General features: G+C 39.0%; 1 protein-coding gene across 2 annotated transcripts in view; it reads left to right on the forward strand.

Annotated features, from left to right (window-relative positions):
- Window positions 1–11516, forward strand: part of LMBRD1 (LMBR1 domain containing 1) — an 88192-nt gene extending 76676 nt beyond the window's left edge. For both annotated transcript variants that reach the window (XM_059832972.1, XM_059832979.1), the window contains 2 exons: window positions 10937–11028; window positions 11190–11516. In XM_059832972.1, the coding sequence (XP_059688955.1) occupies window positions 10937–11028; window positions 11190–11309 (212 nt within the window). In that variant the 3' untranslated portion in view covers window positions 11310–11516. The remainder of the gene's footprint in view (window positions 1–10936; window positions 11029–11189) is intronic.
- The last annotated feature ends 13456 nt before the right edge of the window (window positions 11517–24972 follow it).

The following is a 24972-nucleotide window of genomic DNA, read 5'->3' on the forward strand; positions in this document are numbered from 1 at the left end:
GGAATCTTGCATCTATGTTCATCCCTAGGGTATTGTCTTTGAAGTTTATCAATAGCTATGTGTTTAAAATAGAATTGTTGCCTTTAGTTACTTAAAAATAAGATGTTCAAGGGACACTCAGAAAACACCTCTTGCAGAAGTTCAAATTTGAAGTCAGTGGTATAAAGGCAAGAAATAGTGATTATATGGCTTGTGTACAAATGCACCTGGCCAGTGTTTGTAATTAAACTAAGTTGTACGTAGTGTTTCAAAAGGTAATAGTTTTAACAGAAACCCAGAGAACACTTTTTCCCTCTGCAGGTTGATACAATGGTTTATTGCTTCCCTGTAGAAAAAGGACACTCTGGTATTAACATGGCTTCAGACTTTAGTCATTGGTTAATGCTGTACCTCTTCACTGTACACATGGCCTTGTAGCATTAGCATTTTCTTGAAGGTATTTAATAAACATTAAAATCAAGTCATCCTTTAAACTTATGAAAAATTAGATTAACAGGTTAGCTCTTTCAATCTCACTAAATGGTTTTCCTCTAGCCTGTTAATACATGCAAATCTTGGCACCCTCTCAGATTCCCTGTAACCAAGCTAAAATAGAAACCTTATAGCTGGGCGCAATTTTCCGTTGTAATGCCATAGCTGTGCTAGGACGAACTCCAAATCTAAAATGTCAAAAAGAGGACTCATAGGCTCTTTGAATGTATAGAGGGAAGTGGTGAGAACTCTTCCCTATGTTTAGCTAAAGCTTGTTTTTGCTTCCTTGTTTATAAGATCTAGTACCCTTTTTCTGCAACTAAATCCTGCATTGCTTGTTCAAACATGCCACTTGGTTTAAACTTGACTGCTGGAAAAAATGGTTGTGTGACTGAGATCGCTCAACAGGACTTTGTTCTCATTATTTAACTTTGAGAAACTTTGACTAGTGACTTTTTTCTTCTCCTTTCAGCACAATATCTTGGAGGATCTTATTGGAAGCCTCCTTATACTATGAAGTCCTGCTAGCACTGATGGGACTTGCTGATTCTTGAGCTGTTTAATGTAAACATTCATAGTGTGTAGTTATCATCAAGAAGTTACATAACTGCTGCAATAGTTAATGTACTACAAAATAACTGTAAATAGCTATTGGTTATCCAGATTTCTAACTTTCGTTACAAAATCAGATCTGACTATTTGTTACAAAACCAGATTGATTCACATAATTTTCTGACTGTCTAAGTTTATATCAGGTTGGGTTTGATTTGCAGATATGCAATACGAGGTATTGGATGCAACTTCCCTGTACCTTGAGTCACTGGAAAAAAAGCAGAGTTTGCCTTTTAAATGCTAGTGTGTCCCAAATAGTTTTTCCAGGTTCCTCATTAATCCCTGGTTTCCAAGTTCCTGGCTCCTCCTTAGTCTGCTAAATCTTTCCCTTTGGCAGGATTTGATTCCAAACCTACTGAGCAGCTCTTGTTGAATAAGGTAGGTTTTTAGACTAGACTTATGGTTTCTACAGGTCTCTTCTAGGTGCCATCTCACTACCCCTTCCAGCTAAGCAAAAAAAACCCCCAAACCAAACAACTGGGATGAAACAGCAGGCAGCTTGTTGTGCTTGCATGTTATACCTGTGTTTAAAAAGATTGTAGATAGCTGCAAACTATTGTTTAACACCTGAGTGATTTGATACTCATGCTTCTGTAGTGCACTGGAGCACTTCCAAGTGCTCTCACCTTGAAACATTAGAAGCTTAGTGATTAACATCTCTAAATGGGGAGGTATTATAGTTACATACAACCATTTAGGAAATGTTTTCAGATCCCTGCTATATGTGGATGAACCAATTCCAGTAATATGTTTTCCAGCATGCTTTTCAGTCTGGTAAGGGATCAAAGGTGTATATCTGTTGCAAAGTTAACCTCGAGGCAAGCAGTGGTGAAGCTCTAATACTTGCATTATTGTGAAAGCTGAAAGAAGGTTTCAAACTCAAAGGTTTAAGCAATTTCTGGAAAAAGTTAGCTGAGGGAAAGATAACTGGTATGGGATGCCACAAACTAAAAATTGTAAAGCTTTGTATAGCAGATTAGTTTTAGCTAGTGAACCCTGAGAACAGCAGCAGAGGTGCTGGATTGTGAAGTGCAAAGACAGGCTCAGCAGCTGAATGAGGCTAGTATTAATAAGGTGTGTATGTGTAGTGTGTGTGTATGTATATCACAGCAGAGAAGAATATGGAACAAGTGGGGATGTGGTCAAACAGAATATGAGAAAAACCACTTTTGTAGAAACTGCTGAGTAACAGGCAACTAAGAACAGAGTCTTTTTTTTCCCTGTTGAGTCAACAAGAAAAGAAAGAAATACTGCCTTTGCAGCTGGGGGCAGCTGTTACTGCCACTCCATGAATCTGTTTCCAGAGAAACCTGTGGAAGTGGTACATGAAATACAATCTTAAACTTCTGTGGAAATTGGAAGTCTTGGAGTGGCCTTAACACTTAGAGAAATATGGATGAAGATGTTAAGTTGCAAGATGATAGGTACAAGACCAAAGGGGAAACTTGTAATTACAAGACTTTTGATATTAGCAGGTATATCGGAAGACTCCTAAAGCTTATTTTGACTTGTCCATCTGAATGCTTTGGTCTGTGACCAAAGCCAGAACCAGAAACATGTCCATGTTCTGTCTCTTAAGGTTTCAATCTTCAGCAAGGGTGTTCCTTTTTAAACTTTACTACCTGCTGCTTATTTGCACTGTTTTGTGTGTTTGAATTTTTTTAATAAATGCGAAAACCAGTACATGTGTCTTAGGATTGCTTACAGTACTGTAGCACTCCTTCCCTCCCAGGGTCAAAAGGGATTCTGATCACTGAACGGGTATTTATGCTAGAAGTGCTAGTGTCGCTGCTTGAGAGAAAAATTAATTAGACATTACACAGTGAAGAATGTGGAATATGGCTGTATGGGTCTTACACCATTAGATGTCACTTGGTTTCTTATCTAGTTGAAGTGTCATGTTTTTTGTGGGCCATTAATATCCTTGTGCAGTTTCTTTGTACACGCAAGGTTACTTAACTTTTTTGGTTAGTTTGATTACTATAAATTGACTAACTGTTTGCATGATTTTCCTAGTGAAATGTTGAATTGCAAGACAAAATTAAATGATATGACTCTTATTCTTTGTGCTCTATAGCCATATGTAGCCAATCCATGGGTCTTAAACATTTCCGTAGTCTTTCATAAGAGGTCTGAGTTACAACATGCTTTTCTCCAAGATGAGATATCCAATTAAGAAGCTCCTTTTATTTTGAAGTTTGAGGAAAGCATTATGTATATTGCTGCAAAGAAAATGTTGCCATTATAGAAATAACAAGGCTCTGTCAGAGCTGTTAGTTTACCTTAGGGAGTTGCTTAAAGGGCATACCTATCTGGGAATCATTCTACTTTCCAGTAGAACATTTGCTGTCATAGATCTTTCAAGTAAAATAATCCAAAGGCTGCTTCATCTTCTGCTGTTGCTTAGTTTCTAGGAAGTAAAGGCGTGTTTCTCTGAGGCCATTTTCAAGCCTGAAATCTTTGCCCTGTACCTGCTCAGTTCACAGGAATCCTAGTGTTTTTCTCACTTTGTTTAAAATACCGATGCATTGTGGCAGAGAAAAACATTAATTTTGATACTACTGTTACTGAAAATTGTAACGAAGAAAACTTTCCAAACCAAATGATAGTTTAGAAAGCCAACATTGGTTTATTGCAGTGCTGGGTGCATGGACGATTTCTCCTCCTAACATGCACACAGGGTTAAAATCATGACAGGTATTTAAAGCAGTTAACAAAGTTAGTTATGCCTACCGGTTCTACCCCTTAATTAACTATTGGTTAATACTTTTCTTACTTCATCTTATAGTTCTCTTTTAATTCACTACGCATGCTCAGAGTAGGGGGCTTAATTGGATTGGGGGCTTTTCTAGCTAGGAGGTGTGTTCTTTAGCATTATAATGAGACAGGTTAACTCTAGGGCACTATTTTGGCAGTCTATTCTATTTTTCTACGATTTGTCCTTGTGCTAATTGTTATTGCTAGTTAGTAGAGAGTTAGTGAAGACAGTCTTTATCTCTAATATGTCTAAGTGCAAGGTGCATTTGTTATGAAGTATCTTCTTTACATTCTTCTTACTTTTTTTAAACGCTTGTTTTTCAAGATGTTTTGTAACACTACCTGTAGGTACCATATCACATTTTTAGAAGGTGTTCAGGAGTGGTCTGGTCTGTCCAGCTGTATTTCACAAGTTACAGCATCCAAAGCCAACTGTTCTTGCTCTAGTTGTTTACTCTATTTGTCAAAATGCATTTTAGCTATGTTGCAGGAAGAAGCCACAGTAAGAAAATATGAGCATCTTTAAAAGCAATTTAGAGGCAGTTGACTTGTTTTTTTGTAATGTAGAACTGACTTGGCCTGTAGGTATCTTGTTTGTTCCGTGATATAAGATGCTGCTTGTCTTAAGTCACATAACCCAAGTGAAGCATACAGCAATGGCATTAAATAGTAAAATAAGTGTGTCATCATGTCTCATAGCACAATGAGAAATAATATCTGGACACCAACAAAAGCCTAGAAAGAATGTGTTTAAGACATCAAAAGCTGTTGAAGTGCTGCTGCATCCGAGGTACCAGAGATGTGCGTTAACCATTGTCCCATATAAAAGTTCCTATCCAAGTTAGATTATTTAAACTGTGAGTAGGGGCACAGGCCACATGCAGGCCTGTAAGTAATGCATGTTTCCCCTTAATTACACTTAATTCCCCAGGTGAAATATCAAACCTTTTGGAACTTGATGTATAACTTTAAGTTTAGACACACATCAAACCCTTTCTTGAAGCTTAAGTTGCAAGTTGGACTACAAGCAGCAGCTGCTTTTTGCAACACAGCTTTTGAATGATTGGCAGCAGGGCCATATGAAAAGCTAAGTGTTCTTCGATACCTGAAGCCGTGCCTTTAGTGCTTTTAAGATTTGGAATATGCAATGCTTCCACATTCTAGCACACTAAAACTGCAGGTTTTCCTTTGGATGTAGTTTTGAGTGTATTTTAAGCAAAAGTAGGTTCTGCTTGAAATTGGGCATGTAAACTTCATCTGTCTGTGGATGACATTCTTATTTTCAGTTTTGGGGTTTCCATTCAAAATACCATGTTTAGCGTTAGATCTATCTGTGTCTCTATATCTACCTTCATGTAATGTGAATTGTAATGATTTTGAGCACAGACAGGACTTCAAGAGGTAGTCTGGTCTAACCCCCCAGCAGGGTCAAGGAGAGCAGGTTGCTCAGGTCCATGCAGTTGTGTCTCCACAGATGTAGATTTGGGTAGCCTGCTTCAATGTTTATGCTGATGGTGAAGCTTCTACTATTACCCAATAGGAATGTTTCTTGCTGCAACTCTGTCATCTTTTGTCCTTTTGTTGTGCAGGTCTAGGAAGAATCTTGCCATGTGTTTTGTAGGACCCCCTTAGCTAGCAGAGGTAGCAGTAAGACACGCCTGCAGGCACATTTACTTCAAGCTGAACAAATACATCTTCATCGTATGCTATGTGCTCTAGCTGTTGCAGTGGTCCTCCACTGGACTTGCTTCAGCATGTCAATGCTTCCTTCTCACTAGGGTGCCCAAAATGGCACTGTTGCAAACGCAGTTCCAGTCAGAGTAGAAGAAGCAATCACTTCCCTGGACCTGTTGGCTGTACTCGTATTAATGAAGCCTTGTATTCAGTTACATTTTTAAGTTGCAGATAAGCACTGGTAACTACATGTTCTGTTTGTTTACTGGAATATGAGGTCACTTTCTGCGAAGTTGCATTGTATCTGGTCAACATTCAGCCTGCACTGTTGCATGGTGTCACTTTGTTCCAGGTGCGGGACTTCTGTCTCTGTTTAAACTTCGAGGACTGTTTCAAGGGACTGGAAAAATACGCTCCCTCTGAATCTTACCTTCTAGTTTGTTGGGCCTCTGCTTCCCACTTTCCCCAATTTGATCTACAGATTTACAGAGGATATAATCTGTTTCATTGTCTAGTTGATTAATGAAGACATAAAACAAGCATGCATATTGAATCCCAAAGAATGCCAATGTTTTTAAATTATGTTGTTCGCAACAATTTGTAACTCTTCCCTAAAATTATTTTCTTCTATATGCTTTAGTGGAAGCTCACTGTATTTTGGGATGAAGCAAACACATTATCTGTAAATAAGTTCTCATAATTAGTGTTTTCAGTGCATGAAATGACTTTTTAGGCTTTAAGATTTATCAGCAGATTTATTTATCCTTGTAACTCATCTTAAACTACCTAATTCATTTCTTGGAAGAAGCCTCTGTTTGAAAACGGTAGTAATTGAGCCTAAGGGTTTTCTAATTCACCAGAATGAAAAACTTCATCAGCAGACCTGAAGTAAAATATAGTTGACTCTTCAGGTAGTCGTAGCTAATAGCCCTTGTGTTGTGGTTTAACCCCATCTGGCAACTAAGCACCACACAGCTACTGCTCTCACTCCCCCCTGGTAGGATGGGGAGAGAATCAGAAGGGTAAAAGTGAGGAAACTTGTGGGTTGAGATAGAGACAGTTTAATAGGGAAAGCAAAAGGCACACACACAAACAAAGCAGAACATGGAATTCATTCGCTGCTTCCCATCGGCAGGCAGGTGTTCAGGCATCTCCAGGACAGCAGGGGTCCATCATGCATAATGGTTACTTGGGAAGATAAACACCATAACTCCAAACATCCCCCCTTCCTTCTTCTCGCAGCTTTATATGCTGAGCATGATGTCATATGGTATGGGATATCCCTTTGGTCAGTTGGGGTCAGCTGTCCCGGCTGTGTCCCCTCCCAACCTCTTGTGCACCCCCAGCCTACTTGCTGGTGGGGTGGTGTGAGAAGCAGAAAAGGCCTTGACCCTGTGTAAGGACTGCTCAGCAATAATGAAAACATCCCTGCTTTATCAACACTGTTTCCAGCACAAATCCAAAACACAGCCCCATACTAACTACTGTGAAGAAAATTAACTCTATCCCAGCACAACTTGTCATCCTTTGTTTAAAAAATTGTTGTCTTGAATCCTGTCTGTATGACTTTTGTCAGCTCTATGTAATATGCTCTATTCTTGAAGAGGTGGCAGTTACGTATCGGAGGCTTGGTAGTTTTCCATGTATACTTTTGTTCAAGATATGTCAGTAATAATCACAGTGATCATTCTGGATAACAAGTAGTTATCCTGATTCAGGTTATTCTAAATTATGTTGTATGGAGGAATAAAATGATTGAAAACATCATGTTATATTAGCCTGTTTGGTAATATCTTAGTTCAGAAGGAAGAATTAAAATTTAGTTAGCTGAACTTGTGATACATTCCATAGAAATGCTTTCTCAAGGTCAAACTGTTCTAAAATATTTACCATCATCTATTTAATCCAATTACTGTAGAGAGCCATCTGAAAGTCTTTTAGCTGTTTTTAATTCAAGTAACCAGCTGGAGAGCTGCAGATGGTGTTGACAATACTATCTGCAATTATGAAGCATCTTTACTTTATGGGCATTTCTTACTTTATCGGAAACTTCACCTTTTCCATGGACATGTTATGGTAGCATGGAATGTTGTGAGTGGTGTGCTACTTCACAATCTTTTTTCCTCTCTTGTAGGGTAAGTACTCTTGGCTAGTGTTAACGGGGGTGTGGGGGGCAGTGGGGAATTGTGGCTTTTTGCTGCATAACTGAGATCTGTTCTAGAAAAACAGGAAGGATTAGTTCAGCCATATTCCTTCCTTATGCTTTCACTCTGTATGTGTTAGAGAAAGCATGCTTCTCCACTAATTAAGCTGTTTTGCATTTTAATTGTCTGCAAAATGTGCTTCGTTGTGTGTTGTATCCCTTGTGTCTAGTAGTTGTGAAATCCCAGCTTAACTTTTTTGTCTGCTGATATTGTGTAATAGATTCCAGAAATCAGTCTGCTGCATGAAGTAGTATTTAACTTAGTATTTTAAATTATTCTGTTAGTTTTATCAAGTATAAGTCATTGGAGAAGAATTGAAGGAACAGTTGTTTGTCTTTTTAGATACAATCATTCTAGACACTGTAGGGATTTAGTTTGGGGGGATCATCTTGGCAAGGTCAAGCAGCAGACCTTCCTGAAAAAGACCTATCCTCAACTCCTAACTTTTTTCTCCCCGGGAAATAGGGAGCTATAGTATATGGTATTGTTAAAGCAGCAGTTATCTAATGTGGAAGTTGAATCTTTAAATAAAATACTTACCTTCAGAAACTGATGATTGTCAGCTTGTTAGCTGGCTGCTAAAAGTTAAACTATATAAGCAGCAGCATATCACTCACAAGTTCAGGAGGTGGGAAGTCTGTACTTCAACTGCACCTAGGGGGTATTTCCAAACCTGGGGTCAGAACTGAGGGGTGAACAGGCAAATCTGGGGTTGCTTCAAATTGTTTAGATACCAGTTTCTGCTCCGAAATGGGCTTTAGGTGGGCTTTGAAGCATAATAAATGAGAAAACCAGGAGATCACATTATACCTTAGCATGAATTCAGTGTGCTCCTCCCTGCACTGGAGAGATTCATCAGCTGGCTTGCATGTCCTGCTGGCTGCCCTCTGACATGACCTCTTGAATGTTACAGGCTCAGTGTCCCATATAAGCCTTTATGCTACCTGTCTGCAGTCTTCAAAATGCCTTGACAATTTGATTCTTAAGTCTGTTAAAGTCTGCCACTTTGTAGTGGAGAAGAATACAAAGTATTTTTAGATGCAGCTGTATTTATGGTGTTAGAGAAGGAGTAAGATTTAACCAGTACTGTCAGGGTACAAATAAGCCTGCTGTTATCTGCGTCAGAAAAGGTCCAGCATGTGCTGGAGGTTTTTTTGCCTACATGACTCAAGATTGTAGTTGACTTGAATTTTTACAAAACTTATGCAATCCTGGTAGAGGGGTGTTTTTTTCAGACTACTAAAATGTGTTTTTAGTACAGAATCTGCTTTGTATGTCCTTATGGCTACAGTTTTTCTGAAGTAGGAGGTTAGTAATTAGGATCTGTGGCAGATCAGGCAATAATTGACACATCTGTAGGAGAAGTTGTACCCAACAGTAATGGGGTTACCTGTGTAACTCTAAGCTTAATGTTACCTATTTTCTCATTCACTCTACCATACTAACAAATATTATTCTTGTACACGTTTTTGGTAGAAGAGAGTAAATTTGATTTAAAATAGAGTATTTCAGTTGGAAGGGACCTACAACAATCATCTAGTCTGACTGCCTGACCACTTAGGGCTGACCAAAAGTTAAAGCATGTTGTTAACGGCATTGTCCAAATGCCTCTTAAACACTGACAGGCATAGGGCATCAAGCACCTCTCTAGGAAGCCTGTTCCAGTGTTTGACCACCCTCTCAGTAAATAAATGCTTCTTAATGTCCAGCTGAAACCTCCCCTGGTGCAGCTTTGAGCCGTTCTCATGCATTCTGTAACTGGATACCAAGGAGAAGATATCAGCACCTCCCCCCTCCATGTCCCCTCCTCAGGAAGCTGTGGGGAGCAATGAGGTCACCCCTCAGCCTCCTTTTCTCCAAACTGGATAAATCCGAAGTCCTTAGCTGCTCCTTATAGGACATTCCTTCCAGCCCTTTCATCAGCTTTATTGCCCTCCTCTGGACACATTCAAGGACCTTCACATCCTTCTTAAACTGTGGGGCCCAGAACTGCACGCAGTGCTCAAGATGAGGCTGCGCCAATGCTGAATACAGCGGGATAATCACCTCTTTTGACTGACTGGTTATGCTGTGTTTGATGCACCCCAGGATGCGGTTTGCCCTCTTGGCTGCCAGGGCACACTGCTGACTCCTGTTGAGCCTGCTGTCGACCGGCACCCCCAGATCCCTTTCTGCAGGGCTGTTCTCGAGCCACTCCTCTCCCAATTTAGACTTGTGCCCAGCATTACTTCATCCCAGGTGCAGAATCCAGCACTTGAACTTGTTAAATTTCATCCCATTAATCATAGCCCAGTGCTCCAGTCTATCTAAATCCTTTGCAAGGCCTCCTGTCCCTCAAGAGTGTCAACAGCACCTCCCAGTTTGTTATCATCAGCGAACTTGCTAATGGTGTATTCAACTTCAGCATCCAGATAGTTGATAAATATATTGAACAGGATTGGCCGTAGAATTGAACCCTGAGGAACACTGCTAGTGACCAGTCACCAGTCAGATGTAGCCTCATTCACTACAACACTTTTTGCTCTGTCCTTCAGCCAGTTCTTCACCCAGCGCACTGGTGCTTCACTCATCCCACAGTTGGACAGCTTGTCCAGAAGGATGCTGTGAGGGACAGTATCAAAAACCTTACTAAAATAAAAAAAATCTACATCCACTGCCTTCCCTTCATCTACTAGGCAGGTGACCTTGTAGAAGGATATCAAATCAGTTTAAACAGGACTTTCCCTTTGTGAACCCATGTTGACTGTGCCTGGTGATTGCATCTCCAACAAATACTGAGCTAATGTTTTGTTTAGACCTCTTCTTGCTATTAACATACTTAGAAAAGCATTTCTTGTCGTCTGACACAACACTGGCCAGTTTCAACTGTAAGCTTTGGCCTTTTGGGTCTTCTCCCTGTATATTTGAACCACAGCTTTGTAATCTTCCTGCGAAGCCTGACCTTGCTTCCAGAGATCATACAATTTCTTTTTCCTGTTGAGCTCCACGAGGAGTTTCCTGCTCAGCCAAGCTGGTCTTCTGCCCCACTTGCTTGACTAGGGCACAGTGGAATTGCCTGCTCCTGTGCTTCTAAAAGGTGGTTCTTAAACTGACCAGCACTTGTGGACAATGGAGTGCAATTGTTCAGAGCTGAATAATCTCCAAATCTGTTGATTTATTATCCTATAAATTAGAACTAGCTGATTTTTTTATTTGTTCTGTACTTGCTTTCCTTTCAGATCAGTGTATTGTTACTCGGACGTACCTTTTTCTTCATAAGTTTTGGTTCTTCAGCGCTGCCTATTACTTTGGGAACTGGGCATTCATTGCAGTAAGTACTTTGATTATAGAGATTGCTGAATCAAGTTGGATAATTTACAGCAGTTGTCATTGAATCATTTGTATCACTACACTGCTATTCAGTTTTACATGTATTGCCCTTGTATGCCCCTTAATTGAATAATAGTAACTTTTACTACTTTAAATTTGCAGGTCTTCTTAATTGGATTAATTGTTTCATGCTGCAAAGGCAAGAAATCAGTTATTGAAGGTGAAGTGGATGAAGATGATTCAGACATGAGTGATGATGAACTGTCTGTTTATTACCATTGATAGCTTTTTGCCTTCCAGATGGAAAAATGTAATTACAAGTTATGTTGAAAGTCATACCCATGTGGAATTGGTATCCAAATAAGTATCCTTGCACCTGTAAAAATAGAGGAAATAAATGTACTCACCTGAAGGGGTAAAAAACTGAGTATCACTTTTTGAGTGTATCACTGTTATAGCAGAACAAATTTTGAAGCCGGGTTTGAATAATATGTAGAAAATATTGTTTTATGATTAAACATATATGTAACTTTCTTATGTATAATTTGAATTATTGTAACTATTTCATAATTAATGATGCTTTTCTGTTAACTTAAGTTTTCTTAAATAATTTCATGCCTAACTATAGGATTTTTTTATTCAAGCTCATAAATAAAACTAGCTAAAATCCTCCAAAACAGCTGGTGTAAACATTGCTAGAAAGATTTTGATGAGGTTTACACTTTCAGAAGGATGTGACTTAACTTTTGCTTTTAGTTTTGCTGACATTTCTGGGATTCTCCGATAAAACTATAGCTAATAAGAGACTGTCCTTAAAGTACGCCAAAAACATCTACTTAAGTGGTGAGTTCCCAGTCTGTGAAGAATAAGTCATTTTCATGCTGTAATCCTCACTGAGTTACCATGGGAATCCTCAGGTAACTATGAGGTGGCTTTTGCTCTATCAAGGGAAATCATTAGTGTAAATTACAATATTCAATGTTGTTGCAGTGTTTTAGTACAGTTCAGTTCTGAAACTGCCAGGTGCCTAACTTAGTAATAACCAATGGAATAATTAAGATGTGATTAACTTATTTTTCTTTAATGCGAATTGTCTTGTTTCAAGTTTTCTTTCAATATTTAATGTAAATGTTGTCAACTTGTTTACAAGCCAATATGTTTATATAAACACAGTTCATAAATATTTTTTTCACTCATGTTGTCTTTGTAAAGTAATGTTATTTTACCTATATAGGTACTGAGCTATATTTCTAAGGCTGAAAAATATCTTCAGATATCCTTTGACAGACTCTGAAAGAGGAAGTGTTTACAAGTACAGGTTTTTAAACTTCTAATGCTACCTGAGGGAAATTATAGTCCATGCAAGGACATGGAAATGTAACTTAAGTAATCTTTTTGTAAGACTAATTGTTAAATAATTATTGAAATGTAGGGGAATTATTAATATAATGACCTGCTTACGTTTGCAAACTCTTAAAACTGACGGGTTCAGTTATTTCAAAAACATCTGCCTCTTCCTGCAGTATTTCAGAACAGCAGGCTCTGAGGAACTTCTGAATTTTAACTCAGTTTCAGTATTTCAGGAAACCTTAGGTGAGTTGCTTAGTTAATGCATGAACGCAGGGACCTGATGTTTGGACTCTTACAGGAACAAACGAAACTGAAGTATTTGAACAAGCCTTCTGTGCCAACTGCTCCAATAATATACATGTTTATATGGCAACCTGGGAGAATGTCTGATGTTGTAGCTTGATCATAAGCTGCAAATACACAGTCAAGTCTGCTCCACTAATAGCAATCAATCTGTTTGCTACCAGTGAGACATTTGAAAGGCCAAAAATATATTCAAACACTGATGATAGATGCTGAAACTGGACTAGGCAATCTGAGCTCCCTTTGACTTGAATTAGCTAAACACTAAACATGACCCTTGGGGAAATTTGCCAGGAATTATTTATAAGAAGTTCAAGTAACTCAAACAGAAGGTGGAACCTGATGTTGACTGACTGGAAGCTGCATCCGGAGGATATCAAGAAGTTAAGAGTGTACTTCTTTGTGGATGTCCTGGTGGAAAACTTACATGAGCTAATTCAAATAAAGTTAACTTCTCAGATGTTCTGCTTTTGTGAGTTTGGTTCATATTTCATCTTCAGCTTAACCAATGACAATTACCACTTCCTTCTTAGTCTGTATCATGTACAGATCTGTTTGTTAATCTTTCTGGGTGTAAGATTCGGCTGCAATACCGAATTTTGCAGAGTTGTATCCATTCTATCTTAACTTTTCACTGGGGAGATTGCTGCTTGTCTGGGGAAGATTAGCAGGAAGGTGTTGATTTCATGCCATGCAGCTGCTTGCATGTAGCATGCAGGCTTAGGGGCCACTGGCCAAGATGCCTGGCTGGTCCTTAGGTATATGTTTCTATAGGTCTCCCCTGTTCCCAGGCTTTTCTTCATTTCCAGGTTCTTACTAATCCAGTCCTGTTTCCTGTCTAAATAGTCTATATACAGAAATATAATGATTTGCCTTTGAATTGGTGGCTTTGCCTCTTGTCTCTAATTGGAGGATTCAGTAAGTACCACTTTTTTAATGCAGGTGTTAACCAGATTTACAACCAGCCCATTGCTAGTTGCAGCTAGCAAGAAGCAGGCTTCTGCATGAGAGTTCAAAGTTTGTTTCAGACATTTGCTGCCACCCTCTGTCATACAAGCAGTAAATAACTGTCAGCATTTATAATCAGAATTATTCTTCACCTGCCACATCCTCACTAAAGTTTTTCTGGAGTTCAGTGAACTGGTTGACAAAGTTTTAAAAGATTTTGTATGCACTGATGTAACTGTAATGAATATACACTCAAGAATTCATCTCTGATCAACACTTCATGTGATAGAAATGACATTTTTAGCTGTACTGTGCCTTAAAATGAACTAGAGGTGGGTTTGAAGTTTATTGTGTGATGAACTCACCAACTGGATTTGTACATCCAGCATCACCCAGTGAAGAAAACTAGCAGTGAAATTTAAGATAGTCCTGGCTTAAAATACTTGGCTTTGATCAATTCTTGCAGGAACTTTAAGAAAAAGAACTTCCAGTATATTATTTCCTAGTTGACTCTTGTGCTGTCTTCGATAAAATACTTGCAAGTAAAACAATGAATTGCTTTTCTCCCACAAAGTTATCCCTGCGGTGGCAGCACTTGTAGTATGATTGAAATAGTTTGCTCATTTAGCTGTTAGCTATAAAATGATAGTCCAGAGTATTCTGCAGGTTTTGGAGCAAATTTGAACTTTCCAGTTATGTGTTAAGATGTTTGCTTACAAGGTAGAATAGTGTATAATATCTTCAGCTGAGTCTTCAGAGATCTCAATTTTCTGGGCTAAAGTCACTTAAGGCATCAGAATTGTTTCACTGCTTTGATTGTATGAATGATATTCCAGATCCATCTCTGTAGTGTGAGCTTTCAAAACTTCTGAATAGGTGTAGTGCTATTGTCAGTCTGGGCTTAAGTTAGATTTTTTGGTTGTTATTGTACTTTTCTAGTCAGCTTCTACCATGTTGGAGGCTTATGAACACTTAAAAACTAGTGAGCCTTAAATCTTGCTGACACATCAAGCATAAACTGCAGTCACCAGGAATATATTTAATAGAATTCAGCAGCAACACATGCCGAATGGGTCCTCATCTTGCTGCTGTTTCTGTAGTGATTGATGGTTTATCTAGAGTTACAAATCATAAATACAATAAAGCCTGTAATAGTCTGTTTTATTTCTTAGCTGAAAGCTGGCAGTATGCCACAGATTTCCTGCTGATTGTCGGAAACGAGTGAAAAGCCTTTCCTAGTAAAGAGTGCAAAGAAACATCTGCTACTTTTTTGGTATTTTCTGCTTTGACCTCAGGAAAAGATTTCAGGGTGGACTTGAAATTTTGCACTGAGAACAGTAATCTACTTCTAGGTAGACTGTACCTGTACCAGAGTTGTGCTGCATAGAATGGTAATTTCACGTTCAGATAATGTGATGATTTAAGCTAAAAACTAATGAACCCTTTCGATGCTCATGTTCTGCTTCTGAGTAATCAGTGTAGACATAACTCTTCAGATGATGTCTTCTACAGCTTAGAAACTGTATTTCTTGGGCTCACAGCTGTTTTTTTAATTTGATTTTTCTCAACACAAGTTCCTGAATTGGACAGTGGCCTACAACAGCATTTTGAAAAACATTATCCCCTTGTAGAAACTATTATGTAGTTTATCCTGAAATACTGGTAACTACTGGGGTGCGTAGCAGAGTTGCAGTTGAAGTGTTCAAGAAAACTGATTAAGTGTAGAAGGTAACGTCTCTAAGTAGATATTCAACCCATTATAACAGCACTGAAACAGTTCTGGGTATGGCTAGGGAAATAAAGCACTGCTTGTGAGATTAAGTGAAGGAAAAAGATGCATCCCTTTCTAAAGTCATCTAAAATAATTCAAAATGCTCAAGCTGTAATGTTTTTCAGGCTCTTAGGTTGAAGATTATAGTTCATATTGATAATACATCTTCATACATTAGTGTAGATCTGTTCTCTTGCAACCTTCTGCAAAGTCAGCTTTCTTGCAGATAAAGCAAAGAAATGAAACTGAGAATCACCATTTTTTCCTGTAAATGTGTATTTTGACTATACTTCTCAAAAGAAATAAAAGCCTTGTTTTGATTGTGCTAAGATATCATTTTCTGCTAATCGACTAAATTTTAAAACAAATTCTGCTTCTAAGTTAAGACACTTACTAATTCTGGTTAATTAAATGAATCAGAAATTCTAGTGGTTTTGACCAGCTTTGAGACGTGGTTGTTACAGAAATTATCTGGAAGTTAGACTAATTTTAACATCCTCCTATTCAGAGATATTGTATGAGTGAAGAGCACTTTGAAATTTATAGCTATAAAGAAGATCATTTCTTTGAAATAAACAGACAATTTAAGCACATTTAACAAAACCATATTCATAGCTTTTTTCCAGATTCACCTCCAGGAAAAGAGTGATATATTTAGGGGGTCAGACAGAGGAATTTTGTTTTCTGGAAGGCTGATCTTAAAGATAAGCCACACAGATTTGGTAAGTTTCCTGAACCTCCAGTGTTCACTGCCCAGAAGGATGTGTGGGCCCTTCCCTTATAATGGCTAATTAATGTTGAGTCTTAATTTTGCTTGTTATAAACATCTGCTTTTTTCCCCAGAGAAAATATGCAGATTGCCTGTAAAACATACAACTTAAATTTTTTTTGAGCAATTTTGAAGAATGCTGTCAAAATCCTTATCGTGAGAATCCAAATATCTTGCATAAAGTTAGAGACTGTGAGAACATTCAAAGCAAATGTGAAGCTGAACATGTGCATAGGTCCCACTGAAATTCAAGTCTGGATATGGGGCTTTTCAGCAGAACGTATTGAACTTCCTGTGAGGAAGTAAAATATAGGTTGATTTAATAGCAACTCTGCTTCTGCTAAGCTGCTTAAACTTAAATCATGGTGTTATTGTGAGCTATATAGAGTCTGGAAATTCTCCCACATGTAGTAAGTGTATCACTTCAACTGAGAGTACTTCAGAGTCAGGACAGCAAGAAGGACTTTGGTTAATGTGAATTAACTGTGATATTTTTCTCCTCCCCAAAACTTGCAGCTTATGAACTCATTACTTTATTAAGCACTTGAAGGAATGTCCTGGGACTGAAATGTTTAACTCTGACAATTAATGTGTAATTTAAAAGTATAACTTAGGTCCTAAACTTCTGAGTTCTACTTGTTCTTCTCTAAACTTCTAAGTTAGAATAGTGCAAATCTCAATCCTTCCTGCCTCCTGACTTTACATCCTTTCCAAATAGCAGTGTTCAAGATGCTGCTGGCTGGTGTCTATGATTTGCATGGAATATTCTTTTGGAATGGGCCAGTGAAGAAAACTTCAATTTATTGTCAAGACAAGTGTTTTTTTATGCTTTGAGGTGCATAGTCCTGAATATAGAACAGCCTCTTATTTGAACCTGAAAGTTAAGTTCTTAACAATGGGCATATTTTTCTAATGCATGGAGGAAAAAAAAAATCACAATTATAAAACATGAACTCCAGAGGAATCCTCACTTTCCCAACTCTGAAGCACTTTATTTTTTTTAGAAATTGATCTCAAAGAAATAATGATAGTTTTACTAATATCTTTGACTAGAAAAACAAGCCTTTTTTCAGTGTCTGCACAACTTAACAGGATTATTTTAGAGTAGGATTTTCAAAAATAAGGGGTGTAGCTCCTACTGAAAACTTCTGGGAGTTCAGATCCTGGATGATTCGGAATATGCTGCTTTGTGCTTGAAGTACTTAAGGAAAATACAAACCAAACTGGTTTTGTTCCCAGTTCATGAAGGAATTAAAAAAAAAAAAAAAAAAATCCTTTTAATGTATGAGTTGAACATGCCAGCAGTTTTTCTGTATTTGAAAATACATTCCTGGAAATTAATACTGTACTAAGACAATCATTGTAGAACAGCTTTCAGGCTTAAACTAGTCATGCCCCAATTCTGATAGGGAGCGGTAGGGTACTGTCAGAAACTGTGTTGCATCTTCCCTGAACTAGTTTTGAGCATAGTGTTAGGAGATTTAATGATAGAATAGCTTTTTTGCAGATAATATTTTTAATATGTGACTCCTAAGCCCTGTGCTATTTAAAGTCTGTCCAAATGCTACCTGACAATATGCTGGAAAATGCTGATTTCTCTAGGAAAATAGTGTGTTTGAAGAAGCAATTTTTCATAGACAGGACAAAGGTTGAGAGAAAAGACTCTTCCATGTGCTAGAGCCACAGAAGAACTTGCAGCTTGCACTGTAGAGCTCCACACTACCTAAACTTTAGACAATCTGGTATCTGGAAGTTAGATGCCGCTTCACTCTAGGCTAATTCTCATTGTGGGGAGAGTTAATGCTGCAGGATGGTGTATGCAGAACTAGAGTGCTAAGAAAGGAGCTTGCTGGTTAGAGATGTGCAGGACCTAAATGTGGTGTTTAGGTTCCTAAGTTTTGATCTGTAAATAGACTTTCATTGCTGACAGGGAATTGATTTCTCCTGATGAGTTAAATCTCAAGAGCTATAGCACCTATCTGGGAATGTGACTTTGTGTCTTCCATAGGCAAGAGATGAACTTCATTTGGTGGAAGTTGGGTGGGGGCTGAACCTAGATTTTTAGACCTGGCATTTGAATTCTTTTGCATTCATAGCAATGGTTGCTTAAAAGATGTGGGCAGAACTTAGTCTGAGTAAGTCCTGTCTAAATCCTGAGCCATCTAATTTTAAACAAACTAATCCCAGGTATTTTTATAAACTACTAATACATGATTTGGGCTACCAGGCTTCCTAAATATCTGTACCTAAGGTCCCTGGTATGTTCAGAGATGTCCTTCTCTGCAGCTGTGCCTAACATCTGACTTGCACTGTTTGAAACACATCCGGGATTACCCACTTCATGCAGACAATCAGCTGGCTGCAATACCTTCCCAGTACTGGTAGAGCAAACACTATCCTCAATTTGAATGGAAGAAACTTTTGTTTTCATACCTGGAAAAGAATCCTAATCACCATGCTTTGAGGGAGCACTCAATATCCCTGCTGTTGAGCTTGATGTATTTGCAGGCTTCTAAACATCTGTTGACATCAAAGAGCAAAAAGCAGAAGAACCAGCTTCTATAGCCAACTGCTGTGCAGTGTGTCCACAAGCCAAGAGGGGTGGTGGTGTTCTGACTAGAGGGTGGTGTGCCTGCCTGGCAGCAAATTACAATTTTTGTGGCCTTGGAGGTATTCCACAGCTAGATCTGTCCTACAGGTTTCAGAAAAGCTCATTGTGACATATACAAGCAGAAGAGCACTCATTCATCCCTCATCCTGCCATGTTGCCCTGCTGAACAAGGGATTTATCATGCTGTGGAACCAGTGCTACCCATGTGATATGTGTGCAACCAGCATTGATGCGCAAGACTTGCTGAGCAGACAAATGGTGCCAGCTCTAACAGTAGAAATCCGCATCCCACCAACAGGGATGCTGCCTCTTTTCAAAGATGAAGCACATCTACTTTTGCTTTGGAATAAGCTTAAGATCAGCATCCTGACAAGCTGGCATCCTCCTACAGTGAAGTGAGGAGCTGTTTTAATGCCTTTCAACTGTTTCCACAGATATCCGGTGCAACTGCAGAAGTCACGTGAGGGTGGTTCTGTCTCATCCTCTTAACTATGTGTGAACAGTTCTTGTTTTGACAGTCTTGCTACATGTGTCTTCACAGTTCCCAGTAAGGCTCCCAGGTCCCCTGCCAAAGACACAGTGATAAGTACGTCATTCAGACTTGGCAAATCTACAATTGGGCTGGATGAGTAATGTGGAGAAGGGCTGCTCTTCATTTACATGAATTTCTGTCTTAAGGAATGTACTCTAAATAGAAATGTTTCCATATTAGTGTCCTGTTTTAGGCTAGTGCCTGAATAAATCTTTGTAGCAGCAGCAACTCAGAGTTGTCTGATACGATGGGGATGTTTTGAACTGAAGAGCTCATCTCATAAAAATACTAGCATGTCACTCCTGATAGTGTTACTTTTAATCTTACTCCATCTGTTTCTGAAGGGCCTTATGTAGATTTACCTATTCATCTTAAATTTAACATAGGACTTAACTCATTGTTCTCCAATGACAATTTTTTAGGCTTTGTGATTTTGCCTTTGTTTTTCGACTTACTTTTTAAAATGCTTTTTCGGGATTGTCATCCAGTCCTGTGGGCAAATGATCTCAAAGTGCTTTGAGGAATCCACTCATTTTGTTACAATAATGTTGCAAAATTTATCCTCAAGTAGTGTGGGAGTTGCATTTAAGTAATCTGGTTGCTTATCTGAGTTCTCTTAAGTCACGGTTCTCTTATGGATAAAAGAAACTGCATGCTCTTGCTGTACCTAGTGCCCCGTTGTTGCTCTCTGACATGGGTGTATTGTTTGGACTCTTCCCAAAACTGTTCTCAGTGATTCTTCTGCAAATCCTCAGCTCTGTAACTGCAAAGATTATGCTGCTAGTTGGCAGATGTACTTTTTTATTTCCCTTACATTTTATCACCGCTCATACAGCGTCATTATTTTTTGAAATATGCCATACTCCCAAATCTGTAATGATGCTGTGTGAGCAATTGCAGTTGTAAAACTTTACATATTGGACTTGACTATTAAACTGCATGCTAGATGAGAGCTGTTCTCCATACTGTAATGGATTCAGCCAGCTGCTCTTGTTCCTCTTTTGTTCTTCCATAGTCCTTCAGCTGTTCTGAAGAGGGTCCTGCTCTGTAGTCACCTACAGTGGCTGTCATCAATATGAAGAAAAAAAAGGCTATCTATCTAATGTGCTCCAGTGGGGAGTTTGGCAGAGTATCTCTGAAGTTGCCCAGCTCCAGCAAGCCATATCCGGTTTTTAACTATCCTTAAAGCACTTCTACTTGTTTGCTGTTGTGTTAGTATCTCTCAGGAGCTAACAATGACTCATATTGTTTGCATCTTGTAAGTTCATATAATTCTTAGTTATGAAAAATGCTTTTCTACCTTGATGATGTAAGTTTTATTTTAAAAAGTTCCTAGGGTTGAAACTGTTGTCCCAAAGTAGTAAAATTACTTTTGTTATGACTTATCTCACTGTCTCTCTCACTCTCTCCTATTCCAGAGATAGGAATATTAAGTGTAGTTGACATAATGTGGACACTTTTATAACATTTTTAGTGTATAGTTTATAGCATATAAAGTTTAGCGTAAATTATTTTGTGATTAAGCATACTTTGAGTTATCAGAAGTGAAAGTTAACAGAAACAGGGAGTTCTTCTCACTCCTGAATCAGATATTGCATTATTTTTAGCCAGAGAAATATAAAAATCTGCATCTGTGAAAGTGAAACAGTGCCTATTTGAATTAAGAACAATGACATTGTCCATTAGGTAAGGAAGGAATAGGATGAAGATGAAACTGAGTTATGGTGAACTGCTTTAACAGCTTGCTGCCAAAAGGGACAATTTTGCTCCCTTTTCCTGCCCCTCTCTGCGTATTCCTACTGCATTTAGTACTTACCTAATCTGTTTGTGAAGGGATTCAGTTCACTACTGTAGTAGCAAAAGTAAACAGACTAGGAGGTGCAAAGGAGGGAGAACAACTGCATGACTGGGGTGGGGGGAATGAGCTGGGGAAGAATCGTGACTGCCTTTCTCAGGACAGCCATCAAGTTGCTCATAGGTTCACATCAGAAGTGTCTGGAGGAAAGATTGTCCATCCTTGGAAGACTCCAGAAAGATGTCTGTAAGAGCTAACGTGCTCTACCATGTGAGGAAGAAGGTCCCGTCAGGGCTGCGGACTCAGATATGAAGGTGAATATGATGCTGTTTTAGCCACTCTGAAGGACACTTATCTAGCTGAGGGAAACCTTTCTGATTAGTCTTGGGCTGCTGTGAAGCTGTGTCCTAGGGAAATCTGGTCACCACAGTCTCCTTTTCTCATCTCTTCCCTCTTTCTACCTCTGGCTCTTATCATGCCCTAATCTTATTTAATCTTGACTTCTGAACTAGCAGTATGTAGTGTCTTTTTTCTTTAAATAGTAATAAAAAAAATATTCTTGGAGTGTTTTACTGTAGTATGACTTGAATTGAATGTGCTCTACATGGCAAGTTGATGATGTGACATTTTTCACACAAAGGTGCAGGAGATAGCTGGTATGCCTTAGCTCCCTTGCATGTGGCTGAAGTATCCAAAAGGCAAACAGACTTGCATGGACTAGGGAATAGCTGTCACCTGCAGGGAAAGAAGCCAAGCTTTTTTGACAGGTCACCACAAGAGTTCTTGGGCTGTGCTGAGGCATTGCAGTGCACACTTGCTTCTTGAATGTCCATGAGGAGCTGATCAGACAGAGATGAGCCAGCTTGTCATCACCTGCCTGTTCCTTAGCAAGTAAGTGCATTTGCACTGCTTGAGCAGGTAAGCTAGCTATGGAGTAAGCCGGGCTGAATTTCATGCCCCAGGGAGGAGCCCAGAATCATCTTTTGAGAAAAAGGTGAAAGGGAAGGGCTTTAGATACAGAAAAACGTAATCCTATAAACATCAGTAAGAAAATAAGGAAGGACTCCTCTGCAACTCAGGGTGGGTCTCAATATGCATTGCTTAGACCATCAGAGAACTTATGTTTTTATTGTGCCAGTCTTCGTGGAAAAGGTCACATGGCTGACTCCTGGTGGCTGAAAGATTTAATCCAGTGATGAAATGATAAAATGTAGCTTTGAATAAAGATGGGACAGATTAAGAGTGTACTTCAGTAAGATACTTTAAGATGGGTTAAACCTGTTGAGCTTTATCCTAAGATAAAACACTCCCCCATGGTTCTCCCCTGCCTGCCCTCCCCACCCTCCCCCCCCCCCCCCCAAAAAAAAAAAAAAAGGCTGATGAAATGTCAGACCCTTTCAGTTATTTTGGGGAATTCAGTGATGGTGTGTCAGAACACTGAAAAAAAGGGCAAGTCTAGTGTTTCTTTCACTTGGAGAGCTGAAGGTAGTAGTCAGAAAAATCTAGCCCAGTCAGTTTCCAGGAAAAATAGTTGAATAATTGTAAGTACCTGGAAGCTTGACAGCAGGTAAGTAATAATTGATAGAGATTTACTGAAACCAATTTTCTACCCTGAGAAAGGTACGGGCATTGTGGGGAAAGAAGAAAGTTCTGGCTTTAGAAAGCATTTTGACAGTCCTGATGGAATTCTGGTAAGCAATCTCAGGAAAGCTACTAGTGGGTAAATGCAACAGTGACTGGAAAACTGCACTCAGCAGATGTTAACTGATCATTAATAAACTAGGAAAAATATGTCAAGCTGGGTATTGCTGTCTGTCTCAGATCTAGTGTTATACAATAGTAATGTTATGGATGGACCTGGATGATGGAATGGAGGATAGATTTAATAAACTTGCACATAGTTTAAGTCTGGGCAGGAGTGCAAGCACTGTAGAATAAAAGAATAAAATTTAAAATCCACTGACAAATGACAGGAGTGGGTGATGTGATCAGGCAGAAAGCCAATATGAAGAACAAGTGGCTACCAGTCCTAATTTAAAAAAGGCTCTGGAAATTACTGTGCATTACAAGCTAAACAAGTAGAGCTTGTGGCTACTACCTTTTTACACCCTTAACAAATTGATGGGAGCACATAAATGAGTAACTGACTTGCAAGAACTGTGAAATCATTGTTCCACTTAACAATCATAAGGCTTGACCTGGCATACTTCCTGCTGCTCTGGGTACTGCATTTCAGAAACATGATGGGATGGGGGAGAGAATCAGAAGAGTAAAACCAAGGAAACTTGTGGCTTGAGATAAAGACAGTTTAACAGGTGAAACAAATCTGTGCACCCAAGCAAAGCAAAATAAGGAATTTATTCACTGCTTCCCATCAGCAGGCAGATGTTCAGCTGCTTCCTGGACAGCAGAGCTTCATCATGTGTAACGATTATTTAGAGAGATAAATGCTGTAACTGTGAACATACTCCTTGCCTCCTCCTTTCCCCTTTCACTGTTGAGCACAACATTATATGGTATGGGATGTCCCTTTGGTCAGTTGAGGCCAGCTGTCCCTTCCCAAATTCTTGCCTACCCCCAGTCTACATACTGGGGAGCAGCATGAGAAACAGAGGTGGCTTTAATGCTGTGCAGGCATTGCTCAGCAATAGCCAAAACATTGGGGTCTTATTAATGCTGTTTTAGTCACGAATCTAAAACACAGCATCATACTGGTTGCTATGAGGAAAGTTAACTCCATCCCAGCCAGACTCACTTCACTAATGAATACTTCAATAGATCTTTTCTTCCTCCTTATTTGCCATCTATGTTAGTTATGTGTCGCTCATTGTTGCCTGTGAATATCATGCAGTTGCCCCCATTTCCGTGCATGTTTTGTGTGGAGACTATGGATATTTTGTATGGGGATGAAGATTCCTTTAGGTGCTTAATTACATAATTTTTCTAGGTATTACCATCCTTAAACAAAAGTGAAGCTATAAAAAAAGTATGAGAGAAGAACTGAGTACCATTTTCTATTCCTTCAATTCAGACAGACTATATTTCCTTCCTAATTTCTGGCAGCATCAAATTCCCTCCAAGATTCACAAACGCATCCCTGAATTTTCCATTCCAATCTAATTTTTTACTGAACTGTGTTGAAAGGAAGAGTTCAGATCAGATGCTTCTATAGCAAAACTGACTCTGTTTCAAATTTTATTTATGAACCAAAAGACAGTCCTCCTCTTTTGATTGTCTGCATTAGGGGGTACTGTGATTCAGTTAAGAGTAGATCTATGGAACAAATCACTCTGTGTGAAGACCCTTGTGTCGATGCTACGTGCATTTTAGAAGGGTTTATTTGTAGTAGTTATGATCCTGCAGACTGTTTGTGGTTGGAGTTCACGAGATTCACTCTGGATATGCATCTTCTGGTTTTGTTTCATTCAAAACAATCCCCGTTTGTACACACAGAGTGCTCTGCAGTGTGAATTGGTGATAAAAATAAGTTGTTCATTTCTGAGATGTCTGATAACTTGTGAAAGACCTAAGGGCGCTGGTGTTGGTGCAAATATATTGACCTGGCTAGCAATAGAACATAGTGTGCAATGACTGTGTGATAAAACTTGTGCTGGCAATAAAACATCCCTTGGCTGTTCCACCTATGGGGTGAAACATTTGATGTTTGACCTGTTCTGAACCTGTCTGGGATCAGGTTCCAACAATCCATAGGGCTTAAAAGCACCCTTTAGCTGTTGTGTTAGCTTTCTGTATCTAACGTTTTGCTACATGGTGTCTTACTGCCAACAGGAAGGACAAAAAGTGCTTCAGCCCTGATCAGTTATGCTGTAGTGCTGAGTTTAGAGAACTGCCCAGGAACTGGTATG

Source organism: Gavia stellata, chromosome 2 (genome assembly GCF_030936135.1).
Source record: "Gavia stellata isolate bGavSte3 chromosome 2, bGavSte3.hap2, whole genome shotgun sequence".
Lineage (NCBI taxonomy): Eukaryota > Metazoa > Chordata > Aves > Gaviiformes > Gaviidae > Gavia > Gavia stellata.